The 18,426-nt window shown below is 38.4% G+C and overlaps 1 protein-coding gene across 3 annotated transcripts in view; it reads right to left on the bottom strand.

Annotated features, from left to right (window-relative positions):
• NELL1 (neural EGFL like 1) overlaps nt 1-18,426 on the bottom strand; it is an 888,103-nt gene that overhangs the window by 599,338 nt on the left and 270,339 nt on the right. For all 3 annotated transcript variants that reach the window (XM_017525920.2, XM_017525921.2, XM_037737557.1), the window contains one exon: nt 14,440-14,568. In XM_017525920.2, coding sequence (XP_017381409.1) covers nt 14,440-14,568 — 129 coding nt within the window. The remainder of the gene's footprint in view (nt 1-14,439; nt 14,569-18,426) is intronic.

The raw sequence follows: 18,426 nt of genomic DNA, 5'->3' as shown, positions 1-18,426 counted from the left end.
ATAACAGGCAACAATCCCAGTCTTCATAAGGCTTACATTCTGGTACTTATAAAGAGAATGCTCATTTCCATTCCTTCCTCCCAAACTTAAACAAGTAAACTCATTCCTTTTTCAATCAAATACAACACATGACTTCACACAATGCTGGAACCATCAACATGTGTACTATAATCTATCTGACAAACCAAGTTTTTTTAGCTGGGTTCACAAAGTTCCCACTAGAATTTTGAGGAGCCAGGTGTCAGCACCAAAAGACAAAATTCAGCATTCAGCAGCAGCAGGAAAAGTGATAAAGATCCAGAAATGAATGGGGAAAAGTCCCTGAATCTCTGTAGCAGCTCCTTAGAAACTGTTAGCTAGCACTGGGCTTTCTGTAAATCCTTTCAATCCTAAAAGGAGGAATGAAAGTTTCTTATAAAGATGTGCAAGCTGTAACTGGAACATATTTCAAGGTGGCTTTTTCCACCTTGAAATTGGAAAGAAATTAACAAGATTTATCTATGAGATGTCAAACGTCTTAGTGGAAAAAATACATAGAGCAATGAAGTTTATCCATGGAATCACATCCTCCTACCTTCATCTATTCATTGGTTCATTCAGAAAGTAACTAGCATATTCCAGGTGCTAGACTTGGGATATAAAGATGAATCAGAAACAGCTCTGGCCTTTGAATAGCTCTTAACCTAAAAAATATGTTTAAAAAGTAATGAAGATTCTGTTTGATAGGCATTCTAATAAGGTTTGAATGAAGTGCTGCTAGGACCCAGAGGAGGGAGCCTCAAAATCAACCATTAGAGTTTGATGTGATAAAGATGAAATAGTCAGAGAACTGATTCTAAAGTCACTCTTCATACAATAGCCAATCTAGTCCTCACACCCAAACAATCAATCTTGTGGGTTTCACCTCCTGCTCACTTTTTCCATATCCACCATTGCATCTTGTCTGGACTGCTGCAGCAGACTAACAACTGATGTCCCTGATTGGCTGCTACCTTCTATCCTCCACTGAAGCCAAAATGATTTTTCATAAATAAAAACTGGGTCTTATCACCTCTTTTAAAATTTCATCAACACCATATCATTGCCTACCGAATCCAAATTTCATAAGGCCTACAATGCCTCCCAATTCTTTTTCTCTGTGTGCTCACCACTCTCACCACACTGAGCTCCAAACACACTAAATGTTCTTTTCCTTTTTGGTACCTCCAGGTTTTCAGTCACACTGCTCCCAATTCTTACATCAATCTCCTCTCTCTCTCTAGTTTCTAGTTCAATGTTATCCTATGGTCTCAGTGTGAATTTCCTACACCACCTCACACTTCCCCGTCAAACATTCTGCATTCATCATAGTCACTGTAGTCCCGACCCTTCAAACTGCACCCTCCCTGGCTCTTGCATGGTGCCTTTACTGCTAACTCCAAGAATTAGCACTTCCCTTCCTCACTACACATTGATACACATTCTGAACCATAAATTTTAGGACTTACTTATATCTTATTGAGCATTTATTATATTCAAATTTAACTAACACTTAATATGATCCTATTGTGTGCTGGATTCTGTCTTAGATCTTTCCATTGCCCTTAGTTCTTATAGCAATTCTTTTTTATTTTATTTTTACTTTCTATTTTACTTTAAGTTCCAGGACATATATGAAGGATGTGCAGGTTTGTTACATAGGTATACATGTGCCATGGTGGTTTGCTGCACCTATCAACCCATCATCTAGGTTTTAAACTTCACATACATTAGGTATTTGTCCCAATGTTCTTCCTCTCCTTCCCCCCCAACTCCCAACAGTCCTCAGTGTCTGTTATTCCCCTCCCTGTGTCCATGTGTTCTCATTGTTCAACTCCCACTTATGAGTGAGATCACGTGGTGTTTGATTGTCTGTTCTTATGTTAGTTTGCTGAGAATGATGTCTTCCAGCTTCATCCATGTCCCTGCAAAGAACATATTCTCATTCTGTTGTACGGCTGCATAGTAGTAAATGGTGCATATGTGCCACATTTTCTTTATGGCAATTCTTTAAAAGGACAACTGAGGTAAGTATTAGCACACTCATTTTACAAAGAGAAAATGAAGAGAGATGAAGTTCCCTGCTTAACTTCACAAAACAATGATAAAGCCAGGATTTCTAAGCTAGGCACCCCAAATCAAAGTCTAAACTTTCCACTAGACCTGTATTATTATTCTCTAATTGTTTACCCAAGCAAGCTTCACCAGGAAGCTGAGTCACAGCAGGCACTAACATATGAGCTGCAATAACCAGGGTGTAATAAAAACTGAGTGAGTTCAATTCTTCTCATTTGTGTCTGGATATTAGGTTTCTTGGAGATAGTTGAAAGGTATTATTTTTAAATAACCAAAAATGTTTAAAGCGACTACATTTCTATTTCCATTTAAAGCTCTAAAACTTGGACTTGTCCCTGAAAAGCAGGGATGTTTCTCCCTTCTGTTTTTTTTCTTCTTTTCCTGCTTTTTGCTACATAAAAATGCTAAGTACTATAAATAACATAATTTATACATAATGTCTTTCAAGGAGATATGCTAAAGTCCTAAAATATTATTAAGTGAGCCAAAAAATGTCTCAGTATGATTTATAAGGTGGCGATATCACTAAAAAAATAATGTAAGGCCGTACACACAGCCTTGGCCTCTGGGCACCATCCAGCCCCAAGCAGACTAAGATAGGTACCCTGGAAAAATGCCGGGTATCTGAATTATCAGAGGGAAGTCATGATTGACAATCAGATGCAGCACAACTAAGAGTTTGGGGACAGACACCAAGCAAGGCCATGCAAGTTCATCCTGGTGATCTCAGCGATGCTTTATCTCCTTCTTACCCACCACAGCCATGTCTGAACACTCATCAAGAAAACAACTATTTCATTAACAGGATGAGATGAAAATAAGCATAAATAAATGTTCTAATTTGTTTCCATAACCCAGTGGATCCAGTTTTGCACCCACTGTGATATCGACATCCTATGTGTATATATACTGGCCTACAAAAAAAAAGGAAACTTCTTAGCACATTCGCAATGCTTTTTACCATCCAACTATCAACTATATTTTTATTCTTATCTTCTACCAAAATCCTCATGGTCCAGCCATGTCGAACTTCCCACTTTGAGCTTTTGTATTTGCTGATCCACTTACTGAGAATGGCCTTCCTGCATACTTCCTCTTGCAGAACATCTCATTCTTAAGGACTCAGTTTAAATGTCACTTCCTCTGGGCAGCCTGTGCAGACTCCTATTGGCAGAATGCATTGCTCTCACCATTGCACTCCTATAACACCATTTAAATCCTAGGATGGAATGAATCCTATTGTAATTTTCTTATCTGACACAAGGGTCTTTCCTCCTTTTTAAACTGTAATCTTCTTAAGGATACAATCTATGGCTTAATCATCTTTGGATTACTGGAAGCCAATACAAGAGCCAGCCACAGTAGATGGCCACTTAATTTTCACTTAAAGAAGGAGACAAGATTCTGGGCCTGACCCTTTCCTTTCTGCCTTTGGTAAGGCTGCAGTGTACAACATTGCAGACTTTACACTGCATAATTCCAGCAGCTTCTGCTCACCTAGACTACTACATAAATGATGCACCATAGAGTTGTACAACACAGAAGCCCTACTTTTTTATTTTTTTGAGACAGAGTTTCACTCTTGTTGCCCAGGTTGGAGTGCAATGGCACGATCTCAGCTCACCACAGCCTCTGTCTCCTGGGTTCAAGTGATTCTCCTGCCTCAGCCTCTCAAATAGCTGGGATTACAGGCATACGCCACCATGCCCAGCTAATTTTGTATTTTTAGTAGAGACAGGGTTTCTTCATGTTGCTCAGGCTGGTCTTGAACTCCCAACCTCAGGTGATCCGCCCACCTTGGCCTCCAAAAGTGCTGTGATTACAGTCATAAGCCACCACACCCAGCCCAATTTTATAAAGCCCGTAATGGTTCCAGGCAAATGATGGCTCAATATACATGTTGGTAGATATATCTCTATGTTCAGTGGATGGATGGATGGATGGACGGACGGATGGACAGATGGGCAGACAGATAGATAGATACACAGACGGACATATTAGATATTTATATGTACTACGAAGATCTAAAGACCTGTGTTCTAGTGTTTTAGAACAAACACTGTCAATGATGAAAATAGCATTTATTGTTGGTATAATGATGAATGATAGTATCATTATAATTATAAATAATGTTACAGTACATAGCCATGCTGCTTTAGCTTTTGCAAAATGCTTTCACATTCAATATCTTCTTTAACTTTCACCAACAATTGGAAAACTAAGGCCTTCATTTTGGCCTTGTTGAAAAGTCCCATCTAGATCATAAAAGAAACCAAAGCACAGAATTGGGTGACTCTCCAATGTTACCCAGCTGCTAAATGGTAAAGTCAGGATCAATCAAGATCTTCTTATCCCTATTTCAATGTTTGTTTTGTTTTTTACTACATCACTTCCCTGGGAGTTCTCAGGGGAAAAAATGGAGGGAAGAAAAAGAAAGCAGAAATATTCGAGGATAGTTGACCACCAAGACAAACTCACAGGCAGAGAAAATCTGCTTAGTTCTCTAAGCGTTCTCTCTTCCATGTTCACATTACTCTAATTTTTACTTACTTTTGCTATACTGCTTGGAATTTAATGGTTTGGAGACTTTCTTAATTAGCAAGCATCCTCTTTAAAGAAGACATTTACCTCTGGTAACTTTAGCTGGATATCAATCATTTATAGATGTGTGTAAGCCTGTTCCATGAGTTGCTTTCTTTCTAGCATAAAACTCAGAACTATACCAGGTGGGAAACTGTGAATTTTGCTTGGAAAGAAAGGAGATGGGTCACCTTGGGACATGAGGAATACTGAGGATAGAACAAATCCAAATGAAGTAATACAGTAGGGGCCACAGGGAAGCCTGGCGATAATGCAACAAGAAAGTGAAAGGCAATGGTTAAATAGTTAAATCCTATCTGCTTTCCAAGTGAACAACCTTCAACACAATCAGCTGAAGCCAGAGCTCATATATGAGAAAAAGGAAATAAAAAGTTAAAAACTTATAATTAATGAAGAGGGTTTTTTTCATTTAATAACTGGAAAAGCTGACAAGATCAGAAAGCCACTCACCAAAACAGATATTTTCCCCCCTCCTGGGCACACAGCTAGATGACATTTACCAATCACTCTTGCAGTGAGATATAGCCAGCATCTGAGTTCTGGCCAGTGAAATGTGATCAGCCCTGGCCCAAAAAAACCTCCAACTGGTAACCTTCCATTCTTTTCTTCTTCCCTGGTGATGCTGGAGGCACATACTGCACATGATAGAACCAAAGGAGGAAAGAAGCCTGGGTCCCTGAATCACAGTTTTGATGGGAGCCACGTGTTAACCAGGTACATCCTTTTGAAAATCTATAGAAAATCTACTTTCTATAGTCAGCTGATAAAAACAATTTTTTGAAAAATCAATATTTGTTATCAAAATGAAGGGACAGCTACCCTCTTGCCATGTAGTGAAGGAAAGGCATTCTGTAGCAAATAATGGCAGTGATATTTATAAGGAATAACAGGCAGTGTTTCAGTATTACATGAACTGAGTATTAGCAAAAATGAGCAGAAGCAGTCCCTGACCTACAGACTCTGTACTTTAAAAAGCAGCCCTTGCGCAATGCTAGTAAGAAAAACTTGACATAAGAAGAAAATAGTGTCAGACACCTTACACTAAAATTAACTCCAGATGGATTCAAGACTTAAACATAAGACCTAACACCATAAAAACCCTAGAAGAAAATCTAGGCAAAACCATTCAGGACATAGGCGTAGGCAAGGACTTCATGACCAAAACACCAATAGCATTGGCAACAAAAGCCAAAATAGACAAATGAGACCTAATCAAACTCCACAGCTTCTGCACAGCAAAAGAAACAATCATTAGAGTGAATCAGCAACCAACAGAATGGGAAAAAATTTTTGCAGTTTACTCATCTGACAAAGGGCTGATATCCAGAATTTACAAAGAACTAAAACAGATTTACAAGAAAAAAACTAACAAGCCCATTCAAAAGTGGGCAAAGGATATGAACAGACACTTTACAAAAGAAGATATACATGAGGCCAACAAGCATAGGAAAAAATGCTCATCATCAGTGGTCATCAGAGAAATGCAAATCAAAACTACATTGAGATGCCATCTCACATCAATTAGAATGGCGATCATTAAAAATTCTGGAGACAACAGATGCTGGAGAGGATGTGGAGAAATAGGAACAGTTTTACACTGTTGGTGGGAGTGTAAATTAGTTCAACCATTGTGGAAGACAGTGTGGCGATTCCTCAAGGACCTAGAAATAGAAATTCCATTTGACCCAGCAATCCCGTTACTGAGTATATATCCAAAGGATTATAAATCGTTCTACTATAAGGACACATGCATATGAATGTTCATTGCAGCACTGTTTACAATAGCAAAGACCTGGAAACAACCCAAATGCCCATCGATGATAGACTGGACAGGGAAAATGTAGCACATATACACCATGGAATATTATACAGCTATAAAAAACGATGAGTTCATGTCCTTTGTAGGGACATGGATGAACCTGGAAAGCACCATTCTCAGCAAACTGACACAAGAGCAGAAAATCAAACACCACATGTTCTCACTCATAGGCAGGTGTTGAACAATGAGAACACATGGACACAGAGAGGGGAGCACTACACACTGGGGTCTTTTGGGGGGAAATGGGGGAGGGACAGCAGGGGGAGGGGAGTTGGGGAGAGATAGCATGGGGAGAAGTGCTAGATGTGGGTGATGGGGAGGAAGGCAGCAGATCACACTGCCACATGTGTGCCTATGCAACAATCTTGCATGTTCTTCACATGTACCCCAAAACCTAAAATGCAATAAAATTAAAATTTAAAAAAAAAGAGAAAGAAAACAGTGTCAGAGACAGAAAGGCACTTTCTTCCTTCATTCCTTTCTTTAAGCAAATATGTTTCTGTGTCTATAATTATCATGCACTATTTTAGGTGGTAGAGATAGTGAATAAAATTAAATTGCTGCCCTCATGCAGTTTATATTCCAAAGGGGTTAAGTCAGGTGGTAAGTCTTTAAACATAAAAACACAAGTAAGAAAACAATACAATTTTAGAAAAAAAGTGCCATAAAGAAAATAAATTAAATCAAATTCAAATGGTATCAAGAGTAACTGAGGATAGCACAGCTAATTTAATCAGCATGGTTAGGAGAGATCTTTCTAAAGACGTGACATTTGAACTACATATTAAACAATGCCTAGAAAGCAGATTTGCAAAGATCTGAGTGAAGGGCCTCCCAGGGTGAGGAAAGAACTACTGCACTATTGGAGGGACACAAAGAATTCCAGTGTGATGGGAGAAGAGTGAACACTGAAGAGAGCAAAACAAGATGAATCTGGAGAAGTAGACACGTTCCAGTTCATATAGGGCCTGACACAGGACCAAGTTTGGGTATTATTCTAAGAGGCATGGGAGCTACGAGACAAATTTCAACAGGAGAGTAGCATAATCTGCTTACACTTTTAAAAGGCTCACTTTAAAGATGTTTCAAGATATACTATGGTGGGCAAGAGTGGATGCTACTGGGATCACTAGTGAAAAGATAAAGAAGCTTGGACTAGGGTGGTAGTGGTGAAGATAGCAAAACATGAGTAAATTTGTGATTCAGTTTGGAGGTAAAGCTAACAAAACTTTCTGATGTAGCAAATGTTGGGGATAAAGAAAAGAGTGGAATCAAGGATGATGTCTATGTCTTATGACCTGAGCAACTGGGTGGATATACCCTTACCTGAAATTGAGAGAAAAGCACCTGGTTCTCTGTTTTCAAGACCCTGGAACTCAGGAGATCTTTGTAGTATTTAGTTCAACTACATGATGAGTTAACTGGACTACTATGAACTAGACTGAAAACCTAATCAATGCCTACAACATTTTTGTCCCAAAGAAATAACTAAAAATTCTACACATATCTTGCAAATGAATTTTTGAAGCATGATGCATGGTAAAAATAATTATAATAAAACAAAACAAAACAAAAAAAACAGTGCTATTTTAACTTCCATCCTGGCCATTGCCCCAGCTGGTGTGACTGGGGCTCATTCCTAAGGACAGTGTTAGGAATTTACTCCTTCTTTTATCCTAAGTGCAATAACCAGGATTTGAATTCGAACTTTATTTTTCTTTGTGTTATAATTTCAAGAAGAAAATCATGTGGGGGTAGTGGCAGGGGGCTGGGAGGTTGTGGTTAAGGTTTCAAATGGGTGGGAGAGCAGGAAGAGATGCTTTTGCTAAGTAGCCTAGGAAATAAAGAAGCAGAGGTAGAGAAAAGCCAAGCCCAGAAACAAAGCTCATCTGCATATGCTGCTGGGAGGAAGGTGACATGCAGGTTGTCCTGAACAAAGAAAAAGCTAGGAATCTCTATGCCTTAGAAAGGGGAGGTGGGAATTGACAGATACCTGGGTACTGGAAGATCTCTCCATTAGTGAGGCAGGCTAATGAGAAACAGAAAAAAAAAAAAAAAAAAAAAAACCCCCAAGGTTTTTTTTTCTAAACCTTTCTGATACCCCCAACATAAATGGGAGCAGGAGCTAAGGATTAAGGTTTTGCTGACAATGACTAATCAGAAGAGGCTTTTGATCCCTGCTATGGTTTGAATGTTTGTCCCTTCCAAAATTCATGTTGAAATTTAGTCACCATTGTAATAACATTAAGAAATGGACCTTTAAGAGGTAATGAGGCCATGATGGCTCTGCCCTCATATAGCTGGGCATGGTGCGTGCCTGTAATCCCAGCTACTCGGGAGGCTGAGGCAGGAGAATTGCCTGAACCCAGGAGGCGGAGGTTGCGGTGAGCCGAGATCGCGCCATTGCACTCCAGCCTGGGTAACATGAGTGAAACTCCATCTCAAAAAAAAAAAAAAAAAAAAAAAAAGGCCAATTCTGGCCCCCTCTTGCCCACTTTTTGCTCTTCTGCCTTCCACCTGTAATGATGAATCAAAAGGGCCCTCTCCAGATGCTGGCATCTTGACTTTGGACTTCTATGAGAAAATAAATTTCCATTCTTCGTAAATTACCCAGCCTCAGGTGTTCCCTTACAGCGGCATGAATGAACTAAAGCAATGCTTTGCTGTCCAAAGCAGAGCTTTAGGAGACCGAAGCCCACGCTTGATAATAAACTGGGCTACGTAGATCATGATATTCACACATTTTATAAAATGCAAAATATTTAAATGCAAAAAATATAAGAAACAAAGTTACCTCGATATTGGATAATTAAAAGTGTAATTAAGCAAACTAGCCCATTTCTCCTACACAATCTCTTAATTAAGAATTTGCAGGGTCTTGTTTCTATAGAAGTGCATTCACACTAGTCTCTGTGTCTAATAAATATCTACCCTGTTAGCTACTCTGTGTGCTGCTTTCTGTTTGAACTCTAATCTCTCTACCACTTTCCCAGCCTCTTACCATTCTCAGGGTCAGACCCTTCACCACCACCTCCAATCATATGAAAGAAGTCATAAATCACCTTGCTAATTAGTTGCTCTGTTTCAGACATGTCAGTTTTGTTACATGAAATTATTAAATTCATACCAATACAGGTCATTTTTTTCCAAAATATTCCTTGAATACAACGCCACTTGTGTTTTTCCAAGGACAGAATGAGCTTGTCTCTATAGGTTATTATGCTTGGTGCCCCACTGCTAACAATATGCTCCTGGAAGAATTCATGAAACCTAGTCCTTCCATCTAAATGTATTCTCCTCTGCTACCCGCCAATTTTCTCAAAAAGTCTGGTCTCTTTTTCAATGTATTGGTCTCAGTGAGCACACATTCCTGCAATTCCAAGAAAGATCCTCATAAACATTAATGAGATAAGTAAATAATAATAGTAATAATAGCTGTGATCTACTCAATATTTAGTGAATACCAGACAATTTGCTAAATTTCTGACATGCATTGTTTCATTATCATCTTAATTGGGAAATCCATTTACCATGTGGAATTTGGCATAACAAAACACTAATTTATAACTTGTGGTCTGTAAAAAATCTGTTGCTTGGCAGCAGATTACTTCATTTCTCTGAGTCCTAGTGTCTGTACTCATAAAACAGAGTTAATGTGGCCAGTGCTGCAACTTTCTCACAGATGTAAAGTTCAAAAAGTGTAACATATACAAAATGAGTCTGAACAATTAAAAACACTCTGCAAGTAAAAGGTATTATCATTTAATGTTAATTGTAGTGCTTTCCACACCTGACAGATGGCATGATGTGTATGTTATTACATTGTTCTTTATTCTTGTAAGTAACTTTATATTACAGGAAGAAAAAGTTTATAAAACTCTATCTAGGTAGACTCCAAATTCAAGAAGTAAAATCATGAATAGGACCCCTATTGCTATACCTTCCTCAGACACTACTTCTAATGCATCAGAAACTACATAAGACCAACCTGTTGAAAACGTAATTACAAAGGGAAAATGCCTCAGCCAGTAAGATTCCTAAAACACTAAAATCCAACTAGAGCAGTTTTGAACATGGGAGTCAGAAGAGGCAAAATGAAACAGCCTCCTGTGAACTGTATCATATCTGGAGTCAGAAGAGGCAAAATGAAACAGCCTCCTGTGAATTGTATCATAGCTGACAAAATGTCTTATTATCTTCTACTGATTGGCCAGGAGTTCAGCTATCTTCTCCATGGCAGTCTCTACGACAATCTCTACAGAGCGGGACCCCTTAACACACCACCTCTCTGCTACTACCTTAGGAAGTCAAGAAAATTGAAAGCCTTTGTACTTCCTTTTCCACTGAGAGCCTGAATGGGCTTTTCAACATGGCCTGGACAATGTGTGCAATATTTTGCTTTAATTTTCAAGCCAGCTTGTTCATCGTGGCTTTTATAATATAGGTCATTTTCATTCCATTTACTCAGAGTAAAAATAACTTGCCTCAAGCAGCTCATAAGTATTTACTTCTTTCTAGGCTGTGGAGAGACAATGAATGCAGCCTCGGAGAGGCTCTAGTCCTAGGAGGGCACTTGGCCACCTGTAAGCTTGTCTATCCGGTCACCTAAAAGGGCAATTCTTAGGAGAAAGCTGGGGAAATGGCCTCCATGACCATTTATCTCATTTAACTCATCTAAATGTAACCATAAAAAAATGGCTGCTAAAACCCTATTTTGTTCAGGTAAAGGGCAAAGCTCATTTGGTTTCAAGGAAGACAAACCTCTCTTCCAGTTCCAGGGAATAAACACAGCTAGCCCAAACCAGGCATAGCCATCTCATTCTCTTCTCTCAAACATTGGTCTAGAAGTGTGTGCGTGGTGAAGAGAGAAGTGGTATAACCCAGGACTGAAAAATAAGACAAGGGAAGTCTTCTGTATGTGGTTATGGTGGTAATATGGGTAGAGTGAGGGAATGACTTTCTAGGAAAGACTTTGTTTGTTTGTTTGTTTGTTTGTTTGTTTTGTTTTGAGACAGAGTCTCGCTCCATCGCTGGGCACCAGACTGGAGTGCAGCAGCGCAATCTTAGCTCACTCCAACCTCCGCCTCCTGGGTTCACTCAATTCTCCTGCCTCAGCCTCCTGAGTAGCTGGGATTACAGGCGTGCGCCACCATGCCCAGCTAATTTTTGTATTTTTAGTAGAGATGGGGTTTCACCATGTTGGCCAGGATGGTCTTGATCTCCTGACCTTGTGATCCACCCGCCTTGCCCTCACAAAGTGCTGGGATTACAGGCGTAAGCCACCGTGCCTGGCCTAGGAAGGACTTTCTTTGAGCATAAAAGGATAGAATCTCACACAGACAAGGTTTTTTAAGCCCTACCCCTTCCTCTCTTCCTTCCTTAAGATGTTGCACTGAGGATATCATGCTTAGAGCTATGGAAGTCATCATGCAATCATGGAAACATAAGCCCAAAGATCAAAGTTCAAATGCTGAAGAAGGCAGAAGGAATGAGATAAAGGCATCTGCTCTAAATGTTGGCATTCACTCTACTGGGTTCTCTGTGCCTCCCAACTGGATGCCCAGTATTTAACCCCTGCTTTAAGCCCTGAGCTTGGTTCTTATACGCTAGGAGGGGTCCAATGTTTAGCCATTTCTCTTTAGGTGCTATCCTTCTCTCCAAGAAATGTCCCCTGGAGCTTGTGGAAAGTCTCCATGACAACATGGAAACAACTGAAGCCCAAGCACATTGCCATTACCTAATAGCAACAGCAAACTGGCCTAGGGCCAGGCTCATACATGGAGCTAAACAGGAGCATGTCCAAGAAAACAGTGATTTAGACCTAAAAACCACTCAACATTATCAAGCAAGGCCTCACAGAGAAAGAACAGGTTGATCTTGCAGATGGCTCCTCATGGAGCCAATCTTTTGTAATAAAAAATTATATCAATGAGAAATGAATCAATCAGTCCCAAATGGCACTAGAACCAGCAGTTTTCGCCCACATTCTTCCAGGTCTCAGTAGAGAAGTGGGGCCAGGAATGAGGGCTATGCTGATTTCAAAAAGGTGTGCCAGTCATGTAATGAGGACTCACATTGTTTCTGAGGTTCCTTCTATCATTTTTATAACTGTTCAGAGTCTATCCCTATACATAAAAAAAGGTAAGAATGTAAATATTTTCGACCATTATGTGGCTTACACAATTTTTCCATAGTAAATAGCGGGAATATTCACATTTTTAATTTTTAAAATTACTTAATTTTTCTGATAGAAAATAGCATAAGGTAAGATCTAGATATAATATTAATATGAAGTATTGAAGTTGATACTCCCATCATCCAAAATTATCAAATAACTAAGATGATATTAAAGTGTAGATGAAGAGGTTCACAAGCAAAGGGACAGTTTCCTTCGCCCAAGTGTCTCCTTAAAACTTTAAATCCATAAAACAAGCCAAAAAAGGGTGAAAAGAAGACAAAACTATTAGTTAGAATACATTGTTAATAACAATTATGGTAGTAACAAAGAAAGTCTTCCAGAAGAAATGAAATAAACAGAAGGTTCCTACAAGTACTGGTCTCTAATAGTAATAACAGACATCCTCTTGACAACTAGAGGTCTTTGGTCAAAATCAAAAAGTTAAGCAGAGATTAATAATACATAGTCATTCCTGTGTATGTGCAGGGAATTGGTTCTAGGCCCCCGTGTATAACCAAATCTACACATACTCAAATCCCAAAGTAGGCTATGCAGAACCCACCGTATAGGAAAAGGTGGCCTTCCGTGTAGGCAAGTTTTACATCCCATGAATACTGTATTTTTGACTTGTGTTTGCTTGAAAAAAACCCATGTATAAGTGGACATGTAAAGTTTAAACCCAAGTTGTTCACGAATCAACTATAAGATAGCAGAATAGAAAGAAATTTACCATTACTATCATCAGTTAATATTGTCTTTACCTTTAGAACAGCTGACCCATTTGAGAACCAAACCACTTAGAGGAAAGTGACCAGGATTTTGCAGCATTCATTGAAGACAACTACCTAAATCATCTTGGTGCAATATATTATTAATGATGACAGCAGGAATAATTGGATTAACAGGAACCAGAACAAACAGGAAAACAGCCCAGCTACCACTTTGCTTATTAAAGCTTTTGCAAACTGATGGAAGGGAGCCATGAGGACCTTGGAAATGGATGGCTCAGATATTATGGTACTATACATACAGACCAGGTCAAGCTAACTCCCACCTTTCTGGCATGTTAAAGTAACAGGGATGTGCAATGCTCACCACTAGCAGGTTGCATTGCTGAGCCTGAAAAGAAAAGGTCCTCACTTAAGATGGAGGAGTTGTTTTCTCTAGAGCAGAAATGTGGGTCACTGATGCTTGAGGCCACCATCCCACTGTAATGGCATCAGCCCATGTGCCAAAGTTATGAGTCCTTCCATCACTGTGACTTTTAGTAGAGATTGGGAATTGGCAATGCATGAATCAATCATTAAAAACCTGATCTTGTCAGGTCAAGGAGATAGCAGCTTAGTATGAGTTAATGCCAAAGTATCATTTGAAAACAGAATCCACCATGTACATTTAATTAAATATGAAGATGACAATCTCATCAAATAAGAAAACAGAATATGATATGCTTATGATTGATCTAGTGATTGTTATATACACAGCAGCAGAACATGGGATTTGATATGTCCCTGTTGCCTTTGTTTCTTTGCTGTCTTCCATAATTACTTACAAAGGTCTTGCTTTCTTATGCTACTAAGCAGTGTGGATAAACCAGGAGAACAGAGAACCCTCAGCAATTGATATTGATTTCTTGTAGGACTGCATAAGACCAGGGTCAAGTGATAAGTTTTCACTCCTTAACCACATCTACCAGTCATACGTGTCTCAGTCAACCTCTCACAGGTGACTTCATTAAATAGCTTACCTTCACAGTAGGCAGAGTCTCCCTGGACAGAGATGTAACCACTCTTGCACTCACAAGTAGCTTTTGTATCCCAGTTTTTGCATTCTGAGTTTTCACCACATTTAGGCCCTTCTGCACAAAAGTTATGACCTAGAAGAAACAAATAAAACTGTACATAAGAAAAGGAGGAAATAAAATAACTCCCCAAAATGAAGTATGTAATATTTTTTATTACATGTCGCTGTGCAGGAAAATATACTTTGATAGTATGCAAGGACAAACTGGATAGGGAAGTGACAGAACAGAAATAGGAAACTTTGGGCTGCCCCAGGCTTCAGAGGCTTTCTCCCACCCATACTCAAATTTGCTAAAGTTGTTTCTACCTGAAGGTTTTTATTTATGCTGATTCTGCATCTTCTTCTCACTACATTCTTACATGACTACTCTTTTTATAATTGTTTTCTTGTAAAATGTATAATACGTAGAAAATAGTACATAAAATTAATACATAAGAACATATAAAATAAAATGAATACAACCAAATTATCAAAACTCCTTAATTATAGCTCTGCAATGAATCCCCTTCCAAGCCACTAGAGATAACTATCCTCAATTTTGAGTTAATCACTGCCTTGCAGCTTTTTAGAGTTTTACTACATATTTGTGTTTATGCCTAAACAATATACCATTTCATTTTGCCCATTTTAAACTTCACATAAGGGAAATCATATTGTACACATCTTCTATGGTGTGCTTTTTTAAAAATGTTCTATAGCCATAGGTTTTTGGGGAATAGGTGGTATCTGGTTACATAAGTAAGTTCTTTAGTGGCGATTTGTGAGATTTTGGTACACTCATCGCATGAGCAGTATACACTGAACTCAATTTGTAGTCTTTTATCCCTCATCTCCTTCACTCCTATTTCCCCTAAATCTCTAAAGTCCATTATGTCATTCTTATGCCTTTGCATCTTCATAGCTTAACTCCCACTTATGAATGCAAACATATGATGTTTGGTTTTCCATTCCTGAGTTACTTCACTTAGAATAATAGTCTCCACCTCATCCAGGTTGCTGTGAATGCTATTAATCCATTTCTTTTTATTGCTGAGTACTATTCCATCATACACACACACACACACACACACACACACACACACACACACACACACAATTTTTTTATCCACTCACTGATTGATGGGTATTTGGGTTGGTTCCACATTTTCACAGTTGTAAATTGTGCTGCTATTAACATGCATGTGCAAATATCTTTTTTGTATAATGACTTCTCTTCTTCTGGGAAGATACCCAGTGGCAGGACTGCTGAATCAAATTCTACTTTTAGGAATTTGATTCTTTCAGGAATCTCCCCCACTGTTTTCCATAGTGGTTGTACTAGCTTACATTGCCACCAGCAGTGTAAAAGTGCTCCCTGTTCACCGCATCCACACCAACATCTTCTTTTTATTATTATAGTATTGTGTGCTTTTCTCTATTCATCCATGTGAATGCCTTTAGCATAAGTTCATTCATTCAACAAAGGATTACGAATATTATATAAACTTAGTTGATAGAGCAGCAGGAGGATCAGCACTAATTTTGAAAGACATTCTAGGGAGTAAAATGCCATCAGACTATGCTTTTAAACACACTGTGAAATGAAAATAATTTGTGTGACTCACTTATTGCAATATTCACTTAGCAGCCACAGTCTGGAACTGAACCTAAAATATCTCCAGGGTATGCCTATATTACAAATAAAGCTGCTAAAAACATTCTTAAACATGCTTCCTGGGGTGTATTTTTTAGCCACATGTTCAACATTTTCTTTACTTAACATTCTTTCTTATTCCCTGCCACTTTTTCCAAGAAATTCTTTTCTTCCTAATGGCCTTTAGAAGTTCCTGTGGTATCTTTTGACAGTGACTGTGCTCAATTTCAATTTGTCTAAATGTGTCTTTAAACTATCCTCATACTTAAAAAATAGCTTTACTTGGTATACAGTTATTTTAGCTCAATATTTTGAAAATGTCATTCCATGTTTTCTGGCTTCTATTACTGCCGTTGAGTCACTTATTAATCTAATAGTCATTCCTTTATATGTGGCAACCCCTTGCTCTGAGGATGATTTTAAGATTTTTTTTTTTTAATGTGTGTGTTAGGTTAGGTTTTGTTGTCGTTTTAAGACAGTCTCACTCCATTGCCCGGGCTGGAGTGCAGTCGCACAATCACTGTTCTTTGCAGCCTCAACCTCATGGGCTAAGGTGATCCTCCCACCTCAGCCACTGAGTAGCTGGGACTGCCGGTGTATGCCACCAGGTCCAGCTTATTTTTTTTTCTCTCTTTCTTTTTTTTTTTTTTTTTTGATAGAGATGAAGTCTCACTATATTGCCCAGGCTGGTCTCAAATTCCTAGGCCCATATGATTTCCCTTATCCTCAGCCTTCCAAGTGCTGGGATTACAGACGTGAGCCACCACACACAGTCTAGTTGGGGTATCTTGTCTGTTTTGTATTTTTCAGTTTTAATCTAAGATATTTAAGTACGAATTCATTTGTATTTAGGATTTGGGGGGGATTCCTGAATCTGAAAAATGATGAAATCTTTCATCAGTTTGGAAAATTCTTGGATATTCTCTCTTCAAACATTCTCTCTCCATGTTTTTCTCTATTTTGTGTTTGTGGAATTCCAATTAGATAAATGTTCTTTCTTCCCATCCATGTTATTTAGACTTATTTTCATAACTTCTGTTTCTTTTTCTTTATGCTGAATTCTGTATCATTTCCAAATGTATCTTTCAGTTTATTAAATCTATCTTGGGCTGTGTCATATTCTCCTTCAGTCTCGCATATCATTTTTAATCTCACTTACTGTATTTTTATTTTTAGAATCCTCTCTGATTCTTTTTCAATCTGCTTAGTCAAATTTGATAGTCTCTTATTCTTTTCATTTTTAAATTGCCTTTTAAAAATTCTTTAAACATATTATACATGAATGTTTTACATTGATAATTCTAATATCTTTAGGCTTTGCGCATCTAATTTTGCCATTTGTTGTTTATGCTGAGTAGCATGCATGATGGCTTATTTTCTTGTGTTTTGAGTGATTCTTTTATTTTTAAGCTCATACTTTTGGGGATTTAATCTGTGGTAATTATGTGAGGTTTTGGTTTTAAAACTGCATTTCTTCAGAGAGTTTTTGTGTTTCCTTCTGCCAGGTTTCTGAGGGAACTATCAACCCAAGATTACTTTCAACGACATTTTTGTCTTAGGGCTTAAAGATTGAGCCACACAGGTGGAATAAAATCTAGCACTAAGCTTTTAGGAAAGCAAATTTTCTCCTCTAGACCTCCATCTAGTGTCAAGTCTGACAGGCAAGTCTCCTTGTGCAGAGTGGATTTTTCCTAGTTCACCCATTGAGGAATTCACCCTTTAAGGTCCTTGATTTATGTTTCTGATACTAGCCCCAGGTTGTCTCCTGTCAGCTTACGCAGTGTGCGTTAGAAGCCAGATTTTATACCGCCAGAGACTAGAAATTGCACTCAGAGCAAATGCAAATGCCACTGTACTTACTTATTTCAATGGAATCACCCTCTTTCTATATTCTGGTCTCCAGATTTTTTTTCCCCTTACTACCATCTCCACCAAATGTTCCAGAAAGTTATTTCTATATTATACAGCATTTTAGGTTAGCTAGAAGAAATAGGTAACATCTAGCAAAAAATTTTTGAAGTTCAAATATGATAAAGTATATAAAGATGCTTTATCCTCTTTAAATCAGTACTTTTAGTAAACAATAATTATGCTATATCACAAATGGTGATCTCATAGAAAACAATTGATCTAGAAGTCAGAAGGTCTAATTTACAATGTAGGGTCTTCAGCTAACAGTCTAAATCACTTTGCTTTTCTAGGTATGTATGTGGGAGGTGGATGAAATTAGTAATTTTTAAACTCTGTTCCTCAGAGTCTTAGGCACAGATGAGTTGTTATACAGGGTTCAAGTCCTCT

The sequence above is a fragment of the Cebus imitator genome, unplaced genomic scaffold (assembly GCF_001604975.1).
Source record: "Cebus imitator isolate Cc_AM_T3 unplaced genomic scaffold, Cebus_imitator-1.0 Scaffold39, whole genome shotgun sequence".
NCBI lineage: Eukaryota > Metazoa > Chordata > Mammalia > Primates > Cebidae > Cebus > Cebus imitator.
The sequence above is the reverse complement of the archived record's forward strand: the minus strand, read 5'-3'. Positions and strand labels throughout refer to the sequence as shown.